At 40.7% G+C, this 18,977-nt stretch overlaps 1 protein-coding gene across 2 annotated transcripts in view; it reads right to left on the bottom strand.

Moving 5' to 3' along the window:
* Nucleotides 1-1,747: 1,747 nt before the first annotated feature.
* PDE3A (phosphodiesterase 3A) overlaps nt 1,748-18,977 on the bottom strand; it is a 203,202-nt gene continuing 185,972 nt past the window's right edge. For both annotated transcript variants that reach the window (XM_054281858.1, XM_054281859.1), the window contains 9 exons: nt 18,496-18,665; nt 17,455-17,592; nt 14,942-15,053; nt 13,571-13,684; nt 11,945-12,144; nt 10,130-10,333; nt 9,648-9,803; nt 5,591-5,831; nt 1,748-2,248 (listed from right to left, as the gene is read on the bottom strand). In XM_054281858.1, coding sequence (XP_054137833.1) covers nt 2,001-2,248; nt 5,591-5,831; nt 9,648-9,803; nt 10,130-10,333; nt 11,945-12,144; nt 13,571-13,684; nt 14,942-15,053; nt 17,455-17,592; nt 18,496-18,665 — 1,583 coding nt within the window. In that variant the 3' untranslated portion in view covers nt 1,748-2,000. The remainder of the gene's footprint in view (nt 2,249-5,590; nt 5,832-9,647; nt 9,804-10,129; nt 10,334-11,944; nt 12,145-13,570; nt 13,685-14,941; nt 15,054-17,454; nt 17,593-18,495; nt 18,666-18,977) is intronic.

Genomic DNA, 18,977 nt, shown 5'->3' on the forward strand with positions numbered 1-18,977 from the left:
GAAGTGATAGCACACCTGTGATTGGCTTTGATAGAGACTTTTTTCCAACATTTTGGGGAGGTGCCAATGGGACCATGAAATTTGGTGAATGTGTAACAATAGCAAAAAGTGATGGGTGTAATGCCAGAAATTTAATACAGAAACGACTTCTACAAACTCTGCCTTTCACAAGGAATCTTACTCTCACAAGCAACCCTCCCTCTTGGTGATGGGCTGCAGAATCAAACTAGAAAAAGCATACATAGTCAAAGGAGTTCTGAGAGATACTGAAGTTTATATATATAACTCTTTCTGTGGGAACAAATCTCTAAATTGTGGGGTACTGCTTGGTGCTGCCAGTCCCCAAGAGCATTAATATTTTAAAGCCTTGATCCTGTAGACTGCTGGTTTCCCAGAAGGGTCTATACAGATTACTCAAGACTTTATTTGTGGGGTTTGAAAATGGCTACACTGTATAAAAATGCTTTTGTATTTATTTTTTAAAAAATTATCTTTACAAAACAACTTTTCCCTTTTTTTCTTTTTCTTTTTTTTTTTTCTTAAAGATATCATTATCTACAGGAACCCATAAAAATTTTTCCATATTTACATCTAGATAGCTAATCATTGACAAATATATCATGAAATAAAATATTGAAAGTGAATATCCAACCTTTTAAATAGACATTTGGCTCACAGCATAAACAACAGAGAAAACAAATGAACAGAATAACAACAACAACAAAAAGATCTGCTGTTCTTACAGGCATGATCTTTTTCTTTCTGTTAAAAAAAAAAGAAGAAAGAAGAAAGGAAAAACATATTGGTGGGATCAAACATGCTGCTCCTAAGCAGAATGCCAGCAGCAAACTGGCACTAAAAACCCGAGTTCTGTGAAGCCCATGGGAGCAGGTCCTGGGACACCGAGTGCCCAGCCCAGGCAGGACTGGCACCTGTGCCCAAGCAGCTCCTCATGCACCTTTACCTTCTTCCCATGGCCCCCACGCTCCCCTTCCTTTGTCCCCCAGCAGTTTAGCTTTGTTCTCAATGCCACATTTGGTGGTGGATGCCCAGAGGCAGGGTGAGGGCATGACAGGACAGCGTGCCCATACACGCGGGCGGCCCCGCGGCGCGTTCCCCCTGCAGAGCACGGGCAGGGCCAGCCTTCTGCAGGGCACAGGCTGCTGTGCCAGGCACTGCCCCCTCTGCAAACAGCCCTCCTGGCACATCCCTGTCACCAGCAGTCCTGGAGCTGCCCAGGAGGAGGAGGATGAGGTGGTGGTGCCAGCACAGCTGGTAGGACCAGAGCAGCGCCTGGGCTGCTGCTGAACGGAGGCTGCCCGCAGCTGGAGTGCAAACTGGGACTGGAGGGAAAGCAAAGCTCCTCAAAATTGTTCCCTTGCAGGCACAAATTCTCTAAAATTCTGGCCTTCTGTTTGTTGTGGTATGCTGGGACATGTGCTACAGCTAGTGTGATAAGAACTCAGAGCATGCTGTATTTCCTCACATCCACTCACACTTGCAAACACCCCCTCACTCACACATATGTGTTGGCAGGATACATCAGCATTCATGTAAAGCTTTGGAACTTTTATCCCTCAGCATTAAGAGCAAAAAAGCTACTTAACTGGTACCTTACTGTTAACTGCAAATGTGCTTCAGAAGCAGCATTTCCTCAGATAACTTTCTCCTGTAAATATCACAGTGACCATAATATATCATTAAATGTAATTTGCTGAAGTGTGCAGCCAATAACCCTGGCTATATATATATTTATATAATTCCACCCACCCCCAAATCTCTTCAAAGAAAGTCTGTAAAGCCAGTGTTGCAGAGTGAAAGCTTCCTTGAGCATAGGAGTTTAAACAATGTACCTCACCATAAAAAGGAAAGAGAAACAAATGAAACAGCTGTAGGCGCATTATCCCATACTTCTACAGTGTTGTGTCTAAATGCTGTGCTGGCTTGAGAAAGAGTCTGTGCACGAGTCAATCTGTCGTAAAATACTGCTGTAAATATTGTCATTGGTTTGGTTCTACAGTTGTGTTCTCCTCTTCATCCTTCTTGGCCTTGCCTTTCTCCTCCTCCTCCTCCCTGATGGCCTGGATTTGCTCTGAAGATTGGTGCAGTGGGGATTGCTCTGTGCCTTGCTTCTCCGACCCAGCTAACCTCTCCTCATCCTCAATCACCTTCTGCCACATCTTGTGGTTCTGAAGCAGGTGCTGAGTGATCTGACAGTAGATTTTCCTCCTCTTGAACTTCTTCTTTCCTGTAAAACACCATGTGACATTAATGTGCTGGTTTCTACCGGAGAAGGAAAAGCGACTGAAGGCATAGGAAGCAGACAGAGTGTGCTATGACAGATTTTTAAACCCCAACATTTGAACAGTATTAAAATTCAGAAAGGTGTGCCTCTCCAGATCTTGGGGAAAGTTTCCTGTACAGTTTTTTCCCCGACTTCATCCTATGCCAAGGCTGCATGTTGTGCCTGACTCAGCTGCTTACAGAGGTATCTCGTCTTTGAATGATTATGCAGAAAACACGTTGCTGAGTTGTTTCTGCTCATTTTACATCAAGTTCTAAAGACTCTGATCAACACCCATTCAATTCTGTGCCCTCCTCACCCCCAACAGATCCCTGCTGATTGTCCTAGGGGAAAAAATTGTGATTTTTTTTTTTCCTGTATTGTATTCCATTTTCAAATTTATCCATTGCTCCCCCATCACAGTGGAGGTGACCTTAAAGCCTAAGCACAACATTGCTCTGGCAGCAGCCTGAGCACTAAAGACGCACCCATACAGCCAAATACTAACACAAGAGCTTGCTTCTTTTTGCTTTTGAAGCACCAGGCCCCTGCTCTCAGCCTATGAAGTGTTTTTGTCCCTGGTGGTTCTCACGGCTCCTGACACACACTAAAAGTCTGAAGAGGGTTTTTTTTCCTGTCAATATAGTCTGTCCAATACAGATTCTTAACTCCTTAGCAGTACAAAGTTTGAAAAATTTTCCTGGTCATTAGCAGTGACAATGGCCATCACAGAACTGAAGTAACAGCCTCTCCAAAGACAACTGCTGCTTTTTCTTTAAAGGAGGTGACGTAGAGGAATGTTTTGTACCAGATAAATTTGCGTGGATTAGTACTTGCAGGTTGCCTGAAGTATGTCTGTGTCAGGATCCAAAATGTTTAGCCCTTGAAGCTTTTGAACTGGAAACAAAGAGCTTTTCACTGAGCACAGACCAAATCCAATTCAATCCTTCATTAGAAAGCCCTTGGTTCCCTGTAGGAAACCTTCAGGTTTAGCACTAATAAGAAGCCCCTCTGCTGCCAATGCTACAGCAGGACATTCTCTCCTGGGTTTCCCAGGTGATCCCACATCTTGTTTCTCTCTGCAGACACTTGCTGTGGAGTTAAAAATGTCTGAATCACTAAAGACTGAGTCTGTTTAATTCTTATACTTGCATGAAACCTTCACGACAAGTAATTGCTCCTATATAGTAAAAAAATTACTTAAGGCTACTTCAAGGCTATAACTCTTAAATTTATCTCAACCTCTTCAGTGAATTATCAGGACCTAGATGAAGTGTTTTCTGCCATAATTGTATTTCTATCTGCTTGTAAGGCATTGTCATCAAAAGATCTTTACCAACATCTATGCCAGTCTTAAAAGTCTGTGCATCTGACATTTCAACCTTTTACTGTTTCATTGAGAAAGTTTAGAAAGTCCAAAATTGGGTTGGCCACAGGCACACACTTCTAAGGAACTATGAGGCCCCTATATTGACACAAACAATGGCACAAAATCCTGAGTAAGGTTCACACAGCCACTGAGAATTCAGGAGACCTGAAGACAACAATTTGTCACACATTAGTATGATGGAGAAGAGGAGCATCCCCTATTCGGTATGAAGGAAGTAGAAAGAATTTATGGAATATTTCAAAACTTCTCATACATTAATTTTCAAAGCTTTGAAAAACATAGTCTAAAACACTATAGTATTAGGGTGCTATAACAAGGTAAAGAAGAAAACAGAAAATCACTAAAATCAGTCTTTTTGCAATGTGAAAAGGGTTAATAATGATCCGTACTTTTAACCTAAAAACAGCATTATTTGACTACACTAATGGTGATACAGAAGATAAGTGAATAGAGACATTAAATGAAAGGAAACCAAGGATTTCAAAGTCAGGTTAGAGACATCATGGATATATGAGAACATCCTTCATTTTTTTTTTAATACAGCAGTATCAGTTTCAGGCTTTGGGTTCTGTGTTAATTACCAGCTACATACATTTCCTCCTAGCAGGGACTTCCAGAAAGGCCAATCTGCCACAGAAATGTGGCTCTGCCTGTTACAGAACTGGCAGATCATAAAGTGATAAATTAATCCATGGATTTTAAATTACTTGATGCGTACTGTTCTCTAAGAGATTTTTTTGTGCATGTGAACGTGCTAAATCTAAAATATGCGCAAGGGGTGTGTGTGTGTGTATTTGCGTGTGTGAAAAATACCAATGATTTTTTAAATAAAAACTGTTTACCACTGGATCTTACTAGAGGTAAAAGGTTAATTCTGCACATCAGGAGACACAGATATGGTTAGGTTCCACATCCAAATGTGACTTACTGCACTCACTAAATCCTTCTCAGCTTTCCCAACAGAAAACAGGGATAACACCCAGGCAGGGCATGAAAGAACATGTGTGGGAAAGAGCAGAAAAAGTGAGGCTGCTGAGGGAAAAAAATATTGGTATTTCATGAGTGCAATTTAGGCTGCTGTTTCCTAAAACTTCTGGATACAGGGGAGAGAGAGAAAGATGACTCAAAGGAGGGAAATAAAGGAACAGCAGTAGAAAATTCAGCAGGAGAAAGAACATGAAAGGAAGAAAAAGGTAAAGCAGGATTGAACTGATTAAAGGAAGAGGTCTACAGTAATTTCTCTTAAAAATCACTTCCCACAAATGCCTGAAATCTCCTTTCAAGGTAAAAACTTTCAACTCAGTACAGCAAATATTGGCAGTGTTGCCTTTCTAGAGAAGAACATGAGCTTCAGTTACTGGTTAGCCAAGTGATGCAGCTCCCAGCACACAACACAGCAATGCTCAGTGCCAACTCTCTTCCCCCTCTTCTCCGTGTTACCTTGAGAGATGTGCATTAAAATGATTCCATTGTCAAAAACTCCTTTACTCCATCAGCATTTCAGATCCTCATTCTATTATTCCTCTTTGTCATGTTAACTCATGGAAATGATGAGTGTTTTCCTTGCAAAATATTTTCCCAAACATCCTTTTTTCAACTGAAATTCTTGCAGTCTACCAACACCAGTCCTGAAAGAGTCTAGAAAGCCCTCATGCACAGATGATCCACCACCAGAAACCCCAGCTAAGGTAGAAATAAGTGGTGGATCTGAACCACATTGGTGCTGAAACCATGGAGCATCTCCATTCACAATGTAAGTGGCTACAGCTCCTCCAAGGACAGCCAAGGACACCAAGGACTCACTGTCACTCTGGAGGAGGCCCATGCTGAACCTGCCCAGCTCACAGCCTCTGCTTAGTGTTTTGGTCACTACATGGAACTTGTTTTGTTGGAAAAGGGAAGTGTCGAGCACTTACTGGATTCGGCGTTTTCACAAGTTTCCATTTCTGCTGTTTCCTCCTCCTCCTGCTCATCAGTGTCTCCTGACTCATCACTCTCTTCTATCCACTTTCCTGGCATCAGCCCTGCTGAGTCATAGGAGTTGCAGAGTGGTCCCACGATGTGGGTGATGAAGGACTCCTGCAGGTGTGCCAGCTGGGGAGCAGAGCGGTCCATGAAAGGGCTGATGGGCAGCCCCAGGCTGGCCTCTTCATCACCCTGCAGATGAAAAAGAGCTGTCATTCCTCACAGATAAATGAAACAAAACCATGCCACAAAAAGGAGCAAAGCATATCCAGCCAATTAAAAATGCTGAAAGGACAACATCTGTTGTATTTGAGGGGCACCCCGTGGCAGGAAGGAATGATGAATCTGACTCCATATTCTCAGAAGGCTAATTTATTATTTTATGATACTATATTATACTAAAGAATACAGAAAGGATACTTACAGAAGATAATAAAAAAAGATAAAATAATGAAGATAATAATGAAAGTTCGCGACTCTTTCCAGAGCCCCGACACAGCTTGACCCTGACTGGCCAATGAGTCAAAACAATTCACATGAAACCAATGAAACAATCACCTGTGGGTAAACAATCTCCAGACACATTCCTAAGAGGCAAAAGACAGGAGAAGCAAATCAGATAATTATTGTTTCCCTTTTTCTCTGAGGCTTCTCAGCTTCCAGGAGAAAAATCCTGGGCAAAGGGATTTTTCCAGAAAATGTGAATGCCACACCAGCCTGGCACTTCCATCGTGACAGTGCCATCGTGTCAAATGGGCACAGTCACAGCTCTTTTCTTGTAGGAGCTGGTACCAACCCACTATCAATAATGTGAATTTAACAAGGATGAATTTAACAATGACTCTGCAGGAGGATGCCCCTAGCCCTGGACTTTACACTGTGTGAAAACTTGAAAATTGTTATTTCATTTCTTTCTTCACATTATTTAAAAAAAAATCCCTTCTGACTGTGTGATTGTTAATTCAGAGCAACCTTGTTTACAGGGAATAAGAAAACTTCTACAAGACAGGGCTATCTCACCAGACTAGTTTTGTTATTGATTTCTCCTTATTAAAAGTAACCTGGAGATGTCCTTTTGGCTTTGGGTCATAAATATTTGTTTCCTGTGACTATTAGAATGATCCCAATTAAAGCAATGTATGACACTCATTTGCTCAAAACCAGTAAATCTTTCCCACAAAGCTTTTTTTGGGGGAGACAGGGAGGCATAAGATGAGGTCTTTTTCTCTTTTCTCATGATGTAAAATAAAACTTCACTGCAGAGCCAAATCTGATATACTCAATTCCCTATCACAAAGCTTCTGGTGATATCAGTGAGTTGTCAGCTGAGCAGACACGACCAGACCAGATGCCATCTCCCCCCCAAAAAAATCTAACCCCCAAAAATATGACCTCCCAAATCAAGTCTGATATGTAACTGATTGCTATAATACAATACAGAGTTCTACATTATGGGATACATGTTAGAATTTGGAGATGCATTTTCAGTTTCCATTATGTTTGCTTATATTTATCTCCTTGTAATGTAAATTTTTCAAAAATAATGGTCTTCACCTATCAGTATCTGTATTTGGTGAAGGCCAAACAATGAGAGCTAAATTTTGGAGTATGTACAGCAAATATCTCATTTCCTTGTGTTTTCTTTGCTTTATTTTATAATAACCAACCCTGAAATGTTATGTGCTATCATTAAAAACAAAATATTTGTGTTGACAAAACACTGAAACATGCCATCCATTCTTGAAATAGCAAGCACATTAAGAGGAGGTGACAGTTTGCTCTTCTTTACAGAAACACCTCTGAGATTTCCTAGCTGTGAACTGGGAGAAATGCTGACTGTTGAAATGTTTACAAATTCTTCTTTATTTTTCTGTTAAACCATGATTTATTATGAGAAACATCTTGCAGTGTGGGTTTTTTAAATTCTAATATGTCTGTCTTCAAATAATTCTACTGGACTTGTGAAGAGAAGGAAACATCCTGCAACAATATGACACAGGATTTTGAATATTGTTATACAACACATTTTTAATAAGCAGTTTTTATTTATATGGGAGTGAAATTCTTCAAAGGAATTAGTGTTTATTGTAAAAAAGATACTTCATTATTTTCACAGCATAGGTTGAATTCACATATGTGTGTTTTTTGATAATACCTCCAGGGAAATTCAAATTTCCCATAAAATTCTCCTTTTTAGAAATGAGAATATGAAGACTTTTCCAGTTGCAGAAAAAAATCTAATGCTCAAAATCACGTGAACAGGGTTTGATACACCTCTTGTAGCATATTAAAGTAAAGAAAAATAGATTTTAATAGAGATAAAAGTAACTGAGAATCTAGCTTATCCTCCTTAATGCCAAAACCAAATCCAAGAAAGAGCATGTTCTCTGTTTTGGATCCCATTTCTAAATGATGGAAAATAACACAAGCTCATACTGTGAAACAGGTAACACAATATCTTCCCACATCTGTATCCTCACAAGCTTGATTCAAGGCTTTGCTGATGTTAATATATTGGGACACTTCACTCTGATACAGCTTATATTGGAAAAAAGGAAAGTCATATCCTACATCTGATTAACTGCTTCTGTCTGCATGCACTAGTCACCCACACAAGCTATGATCATCACCAGAACTGTGAAGCACATTGTTGGGACAGTGGTAATGAAGAACAAAAGCATTTCCTGAAAGAAAATTTGGGGCATGAAGGTTGTTTTGGGACACTCTCTCTTTATTTAATGAAAAAAAAGAAAACAGAAATGGAATCAGCTATATTCATACTATAGGTAAGGTTCATTGTACTTTCTTTTTCTTGGGAGATTTCAAAGGAATGAAGAAGCTTCAGGTCAATGCCTGAATTATGTCCCTTTCCCTGTCTCCTTACATTCTCCAGAAGGCAGTAGCAAATCCTGGTTGGAATTTTTTTTTTCCAAACTGTAAGTGCAGTAAATTTAAGGAAAGCTGAAAAAGCTCTAAAAGGGATTAGTCTGTGACTCCAAGTTACTGCACAGTCTCCCTGAGAAGTCTGTGGGTTGTCCTTTTCAGGGACTGAGCCTGTTTGCCTTGTCTGGAAAAGAAAGGATATGGAGTTTAATCTGAGAAGAACATTCAAAATGTTCCCACTCAGGAAACAGAGGAACAGTGTGGGAACAGCCCTGACCCTTGCACTCAGCAGGGCTAAATAGGTTAAAATGAGAAAATTAGGTTCAATTAAGGGCTCCTTTACACCTAGAAAGAGAGGAGCAGTGCCTGGCTGTATTCCCAGGGTTTCTACATCCATCTGTGCCTGTCCTCCTTCCTTGTGCCACCAGCATGCCCTGCATAATGAGTGCAGCTGTACTGACCAACCTCTGAGAGCTGCAAGGGCTGTCTTAAAACTGAAATATGGCTCTGGGAGCAGCTGTGGTTGGCCTGTGATTAACTGAAAGCCAGTGCTGCAGTCCTGCTCAGCACATAAAGGTTCTGGTTGTGTGAACAGAGGTGAGGCCTGCAGAGAAGCTGAAACAATCCCACTGCTCTGTTTAGACCATCAGAACAAGGACATTGTGACACTACATGTCAATAAAAGTGTGAGACTGCAGAGGAGAGCCATGAGAACCAGCTAAAAGAACACAGAAGGAAAGGTGAAAACATGGTTTGCACTAAAGAAGAGGGAAATGACAGCCATGATGGAAAGGAAAAATCAGGAGAAAAAGAACAGGGAAGAAAAGAGGAAAAACAGGAAAAAAACAACAGGAAAAAGAAAGAGGAAAAGAACACTTGTTCACCATGCCAGTGCTTGTCCACAGTGCCAGACTTGAACAGTCCAGCCTGTAGAGACACCATCACCAGAGGTCTCTGAGGACACATCAGAAACTTCAGTGACAAATGGACTTACACTTGTCTGGCAAAAAAATGGATTAATGTGACTCCAGCCAACATTTTCACCCCTACTCTCTGTGATTTTTCACTGGCCAGCAGCACTGCCATGCCCCAGAACACAGGCAGGCAGCTCTGGAATGCCTTTACCTGCTCATAGAACTCGTTGACAATGCCCTCTGTCCACTGCAGGTGCAGGTCCTTGCACTTGGCAGGCCCATTGATGTCAGCCAGCTTGATGCACATCTGGCACACCAGCAGGCGGTCATTCTCGTTGGTCCAGTCAATGCCAACATCATCGTTCACCTGGAGACACGGAAAGGGAAACAGGATGGTGATGTGAGGAAGAAGAGGAAAATCTGATCTGGGGTATTGCAATATTTAGCTGTTCAACAAAATCACTAGCATAAGCAGGTGAGCTAAGACCAGGCTGGAACTAACAATGTGGAAAGGGAAAAAGAAGTGAAAAGCAATATAATATATTATTATATATATATTATTTATCATATATAAATATATTATAATAGAGCAGCCAAAAGGACATTCAGAGGAAACAGAAATCCTTCTTGCTGGATGCTCCCAAGGCCCACAGTCTTTTCTGACCATGCCCCAGAAACCCAAACTGATCTCACCTTGGCGTTGAACTTGGCCACGAAATCAAAGTGCTTCTTCAGGTCAGTAGCCAGGATGGCCTCGATGACAAGGAAGCGGAAATGCTTGAACTCCACGTGGTCCAGGTTGACCAGGAAGTTGTACTCTGGCCTGGACATGAAGAGGTTCCAGGCAGCAGCAGCGTGGTGGTTCTCCAGCACGGAGCGGTCATTGTACAGCACCGCCTGTGGAAGCAGCACAAGGGAGGAATATATTGGCAAAATCATCTTGGCAAAACCATCTACACAAAACCATCCTAGCAAAATCACCTCAGTAATACCATCTCGGTAGAACCATCTTGGCAAAACCCTCTCAGCAAAATGATCTCAGCAATACCATCTCAGCAAAGCCATCTCAGCAAAATCATCTTGGCAATACCATCTTGGCAATACCATCTTGGCAAAACCATCTTGGCAAAACCCTCTTGGCAAAATCACAGCAATGGATCATCCTGTTTCAGGCCACAGGTTGATGGCTAATGTAACATATGTGTGTGCATCCCTGATTGTCAGAATGAACCTCACTTAATGAATTACTGCTCTTTGCTAATTGCGCCAGGCAGTGGTGTCCATGTAGGACTGATTCCAAACACAGAAACAGGTGAAATTCCAGTTTGCAACCCAAAAACACATACTCAGCCTGACAGATATGTCAGGGCTGAAATCTCAAATGGGTCAAATCTTTATCAAAATAAGATGCTGAACTCTCATAGGGATGGTAATTCCAGTCAGAAAATAACAAGAAAATTATTTTTTCCTATTAATTTAATTTTAAACTAGAGTAAATACAAAAAGGCTAATCACCTAACTTCCTTTTCTGATTTTTAAAAGCACAGAGCTATAGCACTTGTTTCTTACAATTAGATTTAAAGATAATAAGTATCTTCTCCCAGTCTATTTACCTGGCCAAAGTATCAAACGTTTTGATCACAGAAATGCATTGCAAGGATGAGAAGCATTACTATCAATTCACAGACACAAAGTGATACCAGAGTGAGTTCAGGTGACTTGCTCTTGGTGACAGAGGAATTTTGGTTGCAAGCTGGGGAGTAAATCCAGAATTTCTGCATCCCTGCCTGACCCGCAACCATTAAGAGATATATATATATATATTTTAAAATTTCCTCATCAATAGAAGTATTTTTCAGCACAGTGTGCTGAAGCCAGGCAGGTCAGCTATGTAAAGCAAGGAAAGATGATCTCATAATTAAGCCAATAAAGAGTGATTCACAATTGCGGAATTCAACTCTCAGGATTGGCAGTAACTTCTGTGTAACCTTAAGCAAGCCTGAATTCTACATTTATAACATTGAGATTATTTTCCACTCCCTGCTTCCAAATACTTTCATAAAAAGACTGAAGCTGCTCATATTCTAGAATTATTAAAATATTCATAGAAGCAACAGAAAATGTGTTCTGATCATGCACAATTAACTTGCAAAGCACAGTCAGCTACACAACTGGGATGTTTTATTATATTTAATCATTCTGTGCATTACTTGGTAGAACAATTCTTCCATTCTTCCACAGTTACAGGTTCTCTTTCAGTCAGCAGAGCTTTACTTTCTTCACTGGCACAGTTTATCAGTACCTTTCTCAACAGCTCTGCTAACTGAGGGTGTGTAAGACTCTTACCAGCAATCCCCAAGTGAAGTGATTATTTCTGTCACTTCGACAAGCTGTTTCAAAATATTTGGCAGCCTTGTGCTTAATGGAAGCCACAGGCACCACCAGCAAGGAAAAGCTGTCATGGAGCCCTTCCAAACTGCACAGCAACACTGCCTGAGGGTTATTTACCTGAGGAGCACTGGTTGCTACCAAGAAGGCATTGGTCCTTCCTGGGTGGTCATAGTCATGCATGGCTGCGGCCACATAAAGAGCCATCAGCTCCAGGGCAGGGATGTTGCCAGCCAGGCACCCGTAGCTGTCATCTGTAGGTGTGTATGTCTTGGAAAACACGTATCCCATGTGGCCGTGGGTGATCCCACTGTCAGAATCTGAGCAGAAAGAAAGAAATCGAAACAGTGAAAAATCCAGGGCCACTCTTTCAGTGAGGGAAGCAATAAAGCAGGGAGAGGAGGAGTGAATTTACAGTAAGGATAAATGCAGCCTGACCTCAGTGCTTTCTGTGCCTCTGATCCAGTACAATAAGGGAAACAATTGGAAAGGAATAAATTCTGATCCCACCTGGGGATCTTCCAGCCCTTCCAAAACCTGTTCTCCAACTATGTAAGTCACAAGCAGTAAAACATGGATTGACAGCCACGCTGGAACTTTTTGGGAAACTTGATCTTCCTGCTCCTTTCTGTAATTTCTTTCATCATGTAGACAAGTACAGGAGACACTTGTAGTCCTTAAAGCAATGGACTAGAATTTAGTAATTAAATTACAGTGGGTGTTTTTCAATACAAATGTCTAGACTTTGGATCTTTACTGATAATTCTCTTATCATCCTCTTTTTGAAAGATCTTGAGCATACCTGTCAGAGACAGATACTGAGATGCTTTGCTAATTTAATCTCAACGACCTCGAATGGATCCTGCATGCAGCTGAACAATGTCTTTCAAATAACAAACATCAAAAAGCCCCAGAACTCAACCCCTTTCATTCCACCTCACCTACAAAGCCACTGAAATCCCTTGCTAATAAATTTTTTCTGGGAATAAAACCCTTTACCACCACACAAAACAAAAACAAACAAAAAACTCAACAAAACCCAAACCAAACAGTAAAAAAAGAAGCGGAAATGGAACAAACTCCTGCTTTTCCAGCAACTCTCTGAGAACTCCCATGAAACACAGACAGGTCTTCTAGTTATCATACTGAACATGGAGAAATTAATATAAAAATGCAAGAAGAACAGCTGTAGTGAGCAATCATAAAACAGAAGAAGAGTGGTCTTGTAAAGCAATTGCCAGATGGTAAAAAGAGATTGAGAGGAAAAGCGAAGAACACTTCATGAGAGCCAAGCAGAGGCAAGTGCACAGCACTGCCTGCATGCCCCAGAAATTGTAGAATAGCAAAACAATGAAGAGTTTAGGGATTTAATGAAGAGTTTAAGGATTTAAATCTACAGTGCCTCTGATATAGCCCTGAAAAGCACTAATAATGCAGTTTTCCTAGGCAAATACCTTTTGCAAAAATCAAAACCTTTTGCAAAAATCAAATGGTAACAAAGATCTGTCGTTAAAGGTGGCCACAAAAGCTTGCATTCACACATCATTAAATGTCAAGTATTAAGTTTTGGAGGAACAATTCCATTCCCTTCAAAGTTACACAAACACACCTGAACACTTCAAACACCCATTATGCTACTGAACTTTAACACTGTGCTACAAATTTCAAAAAATTCTGCATGCAATCCCCAGCTGTTGACACCAAATTTCACGAGAGAAACTTGAGGGTGCCAACATTTAAAGATACCTGAATCACTGGCCGAGCCGTGGTCATTGATGACAGTGGGGAGTCCCGGGATGGGCTGGGTTGTGAGGTACCACACGGCGTGCAGCACATCCGTGGCATGGATTCGGTTGTGATCTGTGATGGGGAGAAAACCAGGCAGCTGTGAAACACCAGGCACTGCTGACAGAGGGCTGCCAGCACCATCTAGTGGGCACCGTGTGCCAAAATCCAGCAGAGACAAAACCAACATCAGCACGAGCAGCAGAGCTGTTTCTGCCTTTTTCACAGAAATGAAAAAAGGAAGATAATTCGATCTTGTATTAAAAAGATATTCTTCTTTAGTAAAACAAAACAAAACAAAAAATCACTTAAGAAAAAACCAAGGAAATAGAGTGCTAGGTTCACAAAAATCCCAGAGACTCTATGAATAGTTAAATGTTTCAAACAGAAAGGAATGGCTTCAGCAGAACAGGCTGTGGGACTTCCATCTCTGACCTCCTCAGGCTGTGATCTGCTGCTTTTGATCCGTGATCCAGATCAAACACAAGGAAAGGATCAAAACTGGGGGTCTCACTTTCCCAGAACAGACTCCAAACCACCTGCCTGAAGGCATTTTGAGGTATTTTTCCTTAAATCCTTCCTACTGTTTGAGATAGCTTTCCTTAAATCCTTCCCACTGCTCCAATTGGTATTTAATATTTGACAGAGAGACTACATGACTTATAATGATTTCTCCCACATTTTTGTGCAAGTGCAGAGAAAACAGGGTGTTCTGTATTCCTCAGTGTTGGGTTTATCTGCCACTAAAATGGGTAATAACTCTTTCCTCTTGGGAAAACAGGAGTCTTTTGCAGCTGAAGCACTTTGATAAATTTGATTTGAATTAGTAAATACTTTGGGGATGACTGAAAACAGGTTTTTCAGGGAATAGATGTTTCCCACTGAAAAATATCAGCTGAGCTGTAGTAACAGAAAATTCATGTTCAGTAATAGTTCACTCATGTTTTGGGCATATTTTTTCTGCTTATAAAGCTCATCTCATTTGGTAGCATAGCATGCTACTGTGTAAAAGTCCAAGTTGCCTTTAGAGAGTTAAATGTTTCAAAAACTCCAACTGGAGCACTGGGGTACACTTGCACTATAAGGAAACAGTCTTTACTAATAATAGCTTTATATGATTTCTGGATTTCTGGCAGATTTTGCCATGAATTGTGAAACAATGTAAAAAAAAATAACAGGCTGTGGTTCAGCACCAGCCTCTGCCTAGCCATCCACTTGGTCATGATGTACTGGAAGAGAAAAAGTAGTTTTATAATGCAAGAAGAAAGGCTTCAACACAAAATCCCCAAAACTTGAGGGAATCATCATAATGTGCCAGGAATTTTTACTTACAAGGTATCTCTCGGTATCCACACTCCAAGGCATGAAAGTAGTTCATAAATTCCCTCACTGGTATTTTAAAGGTTTCAAACAGCCCCATGTCATCAAAAAGCCTGTATGATACCTGAAAAAAAAAAACAACAACAAAAAAATCTATGTTGCTAAGTAGATGAGAAAAACTCTTCAAATTAGATATAAAACTCCTTAGGTTGAATTACCCCATAAAAAGTGTTTAGTGTGACTGAAGATATTACTGAATTTTATGGTCTCTTATGAAGCAACAGCTTAGTTCTGAGAGCTTGGCTTTGTTTCTGAAATGAGACTGAATTTATTTGTCACTGCCACATTGACTGAGCTTGCCACTCCGGTTTGCACAGATGCTTTCATGGCTCCTGACTGGTTTGGGGTCCTTTCATATGTCTGAATCAATTTAACATTCCACAAAGAAGGAACAGATATCTCAAGCAGCTTCAAAGATGCTAAGCCAGCATTTGCCTTCTAAACTGAATGCTTCCCTGGAGGCATGTGTCAACTCTGCTTTGTTCCATCTCATAAATTTAACCTAGCATGGCAAACACAGTTAATTCAGCTTTTTAATGTACTTTTTTTTTTTTTTTAAATGGGTTAGTCCATTTGATAGCAAAATACTGAGAATAAATCATTAGAGCTTTTGTTTACCTTTGTTAATAATATCCCAGGATTTAAAAATCAAACCAGGGAAAAAATAGCGCTTTTGGCAGAAAAAAAATTTATTTTAGTCTCCTGATTTCTGAAAATATTTTCATTAGCAACATCTGAGTAGGTGGGGGTAATAAGGATCTCTGTTTTGTGAACAAGGTAGAACTTGCTATATTCTGCTTTTAGGGAGAGGGAGTTATAAACAGCTGTTACAAAAAATGCTGAATTTTCATCACAAATATTAAAGCTTCCCTATTTTATTTCTCAAGTCTCATTCTGTGGAACTGTTAAGTGGAGAACATGTTGAGAACCTGTGCAAAAACCACATTTTGGGAAGTAGAGTGAGGAGCTTTAGTGCAATTTGAGGGAAGCACAGAGGACTTGTGTCCAGAGCTACAGAAGCCCATTCAGCTTGGAGAAGTGCTTAAAGCCTACAGAGACACCCAGGTAAAACCAGAACAAATTCTGCCTCATCCAAACTGTTCTTTTTGTCATTAAAAGACAGTTCTGGTTCTCCTTATGTTTCATTCATCACTCCATTATCATTCCATGCTATTAGAAAGATGAGTAGTATGATCTAGGAGAGCATTTCAATCCCAAACTCACTGTCCGGTGCAAAAGTGCCTCAATGAGCACCACTGAGTTTATCCAATAAATATATCCAATATCCACAGCTTGCCTATTTTTCTAAAGTGAACCTAGAGACTCGGCAGGCTGGTCAAATTCAGATGTTGCTCGCCAAGCTGCAGAACACAAAAAAGCAGAGCAGAGAATAAATCTGAATTCATGCCACGGTTCTCCTTGTTGACCACCAGATAATTGAGTGTAGCTGAATAACAGGTAACCACCAAGGGACTGTGGTTTGATCCAGCATTCTCTGGAGCTTGTTACACTGAAATCTGCCTGACACACTGACCTCTGTGTTTCTGGGGGGCTGATAATTGTACCACATTGTACCAATTAACTTTATCTCTTCTTTCCAGCACTCATCACTACATAATGCCTTGTAAAGTGATCTGACTGATTCTCTGGGGCTTTTTTTCCCTTTCATCCCTAAATAATAATAAAAATAATTACTTGCTTTTCCTGTTTAATAATCTTCAATAATTTTATAAGAAAAAGTGACTAATTTGTCAGTGTTCCAGGAAAAGGGGCATAACTGAGTAGTCAGTTCAGCCAAGAAAGTGATTATGGAGGTGACACCAATCGTGCTGGGTAGGCACAGGCTGTGTCAGCAACTGAATTAAAGCTCCAGGAAGGAATAAAAACCTGAGAGCTGAAAGAAAGACTAGTAAGCTCTCCCAACTCATAGCAAATCTTCCCTACATAATATTATATTAATTTTTTCTCAAAGTTCTGATTCTTTAAAAATGAGGAAATATAGTAAGGATTCTTTCTACCCCCACTTCCTCAAACCTTGCTTTCTTTCCCAGCCTGAAATCTGAAACCTTTTATTTCTGGGATCTTATACTGAAATCTTCAGTATAAAAGAGGACCAAAACTCTCTATATCTTTCATCCACTGAATGTATTTACTGTTTAGCCCTCCCTTGCTAAACCCCATGAGAAATCCTTTCCCAAAGAACTCAGTAAGGGCTGGAAGCATCTCAGGAGAATATTCAGAAGAGCAGAGAGCAGAAAGCAAAATAGGTGCATGATTTTTGTCTTTCACATTTTTAAATTTAAAAATAAAGACATTCAAAAATAAGGAATATAATGAGACAGAGTTCATGTTGTCAGCTTTGAATTAGGTGTCAGGGCTCATCAGCTTGTAAGGACAATGCCTTTAACATGTCTGTGTCTAAATCTGCCAACATTTAGACCCTGCAGACAAGGTGCACCTCTCACCTGACTCAGAATCCGACCGCATTTCTTCCCAATTTTTTCCACCAAATCAAAGATTGGGAAGTTCCAACTATTTAGCTGCTCCATCAGGGGATCCAAGTTGTCCATAACCAGAGGCTCAGGAGCCAGTACAGGCTTGTCCTGTGCCAGAAATCAGAATAAAAAGGATTGTTAGTTCAGTGAAGCATCTCAAGCAAAAACTGATGCTCTTAAAAGCTAAAGTCACATTAGCATCATGTGTAGGTCTGTAATACTTCACTCAGCTCAGATAGATGTCCTCATTTCTTGCAGCCCTGCAGCTACTCACTCTCCTTTATAACGTGTTTCACTTGAATGGATAGGAAATTCTGTTTATGAAACAGCAGTGCCTGCACTTAGCACTGAGACTCATTCATTCATTCCTGGGAATCATTCATTCATTTCCAAGGGAGGCTGCCTTCATTGTGAAATTCACTGTGGCACAGACAGAAAAGCTCTCAGCTTCTGCTTCTGCATCAGGACCCATTCACTACACTCTGGCATGGCTAACAGAGCTCAGTCCAAGTGAAGATTTGTAGTCCTTAAACTGAAACCTACCTGTTTTTCAAGGTCTGCAAATGAAAAGTTGGGTTGTGCCCCTCCTTTCACATTTCCCCCGTATACTCCCTGGAATTTCATTTTACTTAGAAACTGGAGATGAGGAAATGTTAGAACATTTCAAGCAAAATGCCTCCTCTCAGCAGATTACAATAAATTTTTCAAGATCTCCTGCCAACTGCAGATTATTAATTCAGTTGTACAACAGACTGTGGAAAACTTAACTAAACAGAGCTTTCCCTCTGCAGCTCAACCAAGCTCACAGCTGAATGCTGAGAGACAATCATCACTTGTTCATCACACTGCAACATTTGTTCTTTAAGACAATAACACCTTGCAGCACCCTTAGACCACAGTTTTCTGTGGGGATCTGGGTTTTTGGCTAGTTTAGTTTTCATTTTGGTTTTTTTTCCCCCTCAGTGCAGCATACACTCATTCTGTTGTGCTGGGGGAACTTAGAGGAGCTACCTCAGGTGGTGTCAAGGGATGCAGGATGATGGTCTCAGGTGTGTACGACCTACAGCCAGATCCCTTCCGTGGCTGCTCCTTGGAGCAATCCGTGTCATCGTCATTCTGCACAATGTCACTGCTGTCGCTGTTGTTGGTCTCGTAGTCAGAGGTGGCTTGGGCAGGATCCTCTGCAAACACAAATCACAAAGCTTGTGTTGTGAACAGCAAGGGTTTCATGGAAGCCAGCCTGTGGCCTTCTGAGTAGCAGCAACTGACTCACAATACATATGTGCTGCTTGGCTGGCTCTGTAGTCGGACAATCTGTCCAAGAGCATTAAAGATTTACCCTGCAGAGTGTAAAAAATGGCAGCAGGGAATGAAGAGAGAAAAAATTCTGAGGAACATTATTTAAGTAAATTGAGGGGAACAGTATCTCCTTCATAACTTAACTCCATAAGCATTTTGTACATAGGAAAAGGGAAGGTGCATTTGGACATGAA

Source organism: Melozone crissalis, unplaced genomic scaffold (genome assembly GCF_028551555.1).
Source record: "Melozone crissalis strain CALT ecotype California unplaced genomic scaffold, PUWL_Pcris_2 ptg000033l_1, whole genome shotgun sequence".
In the NCBI taxonomy this organism is placed as follows: Eukaryota; Metazoa; Chordata; class Aves; order Passeriformes; family Passerellidae; genus Melozone; species Melozone crissalis.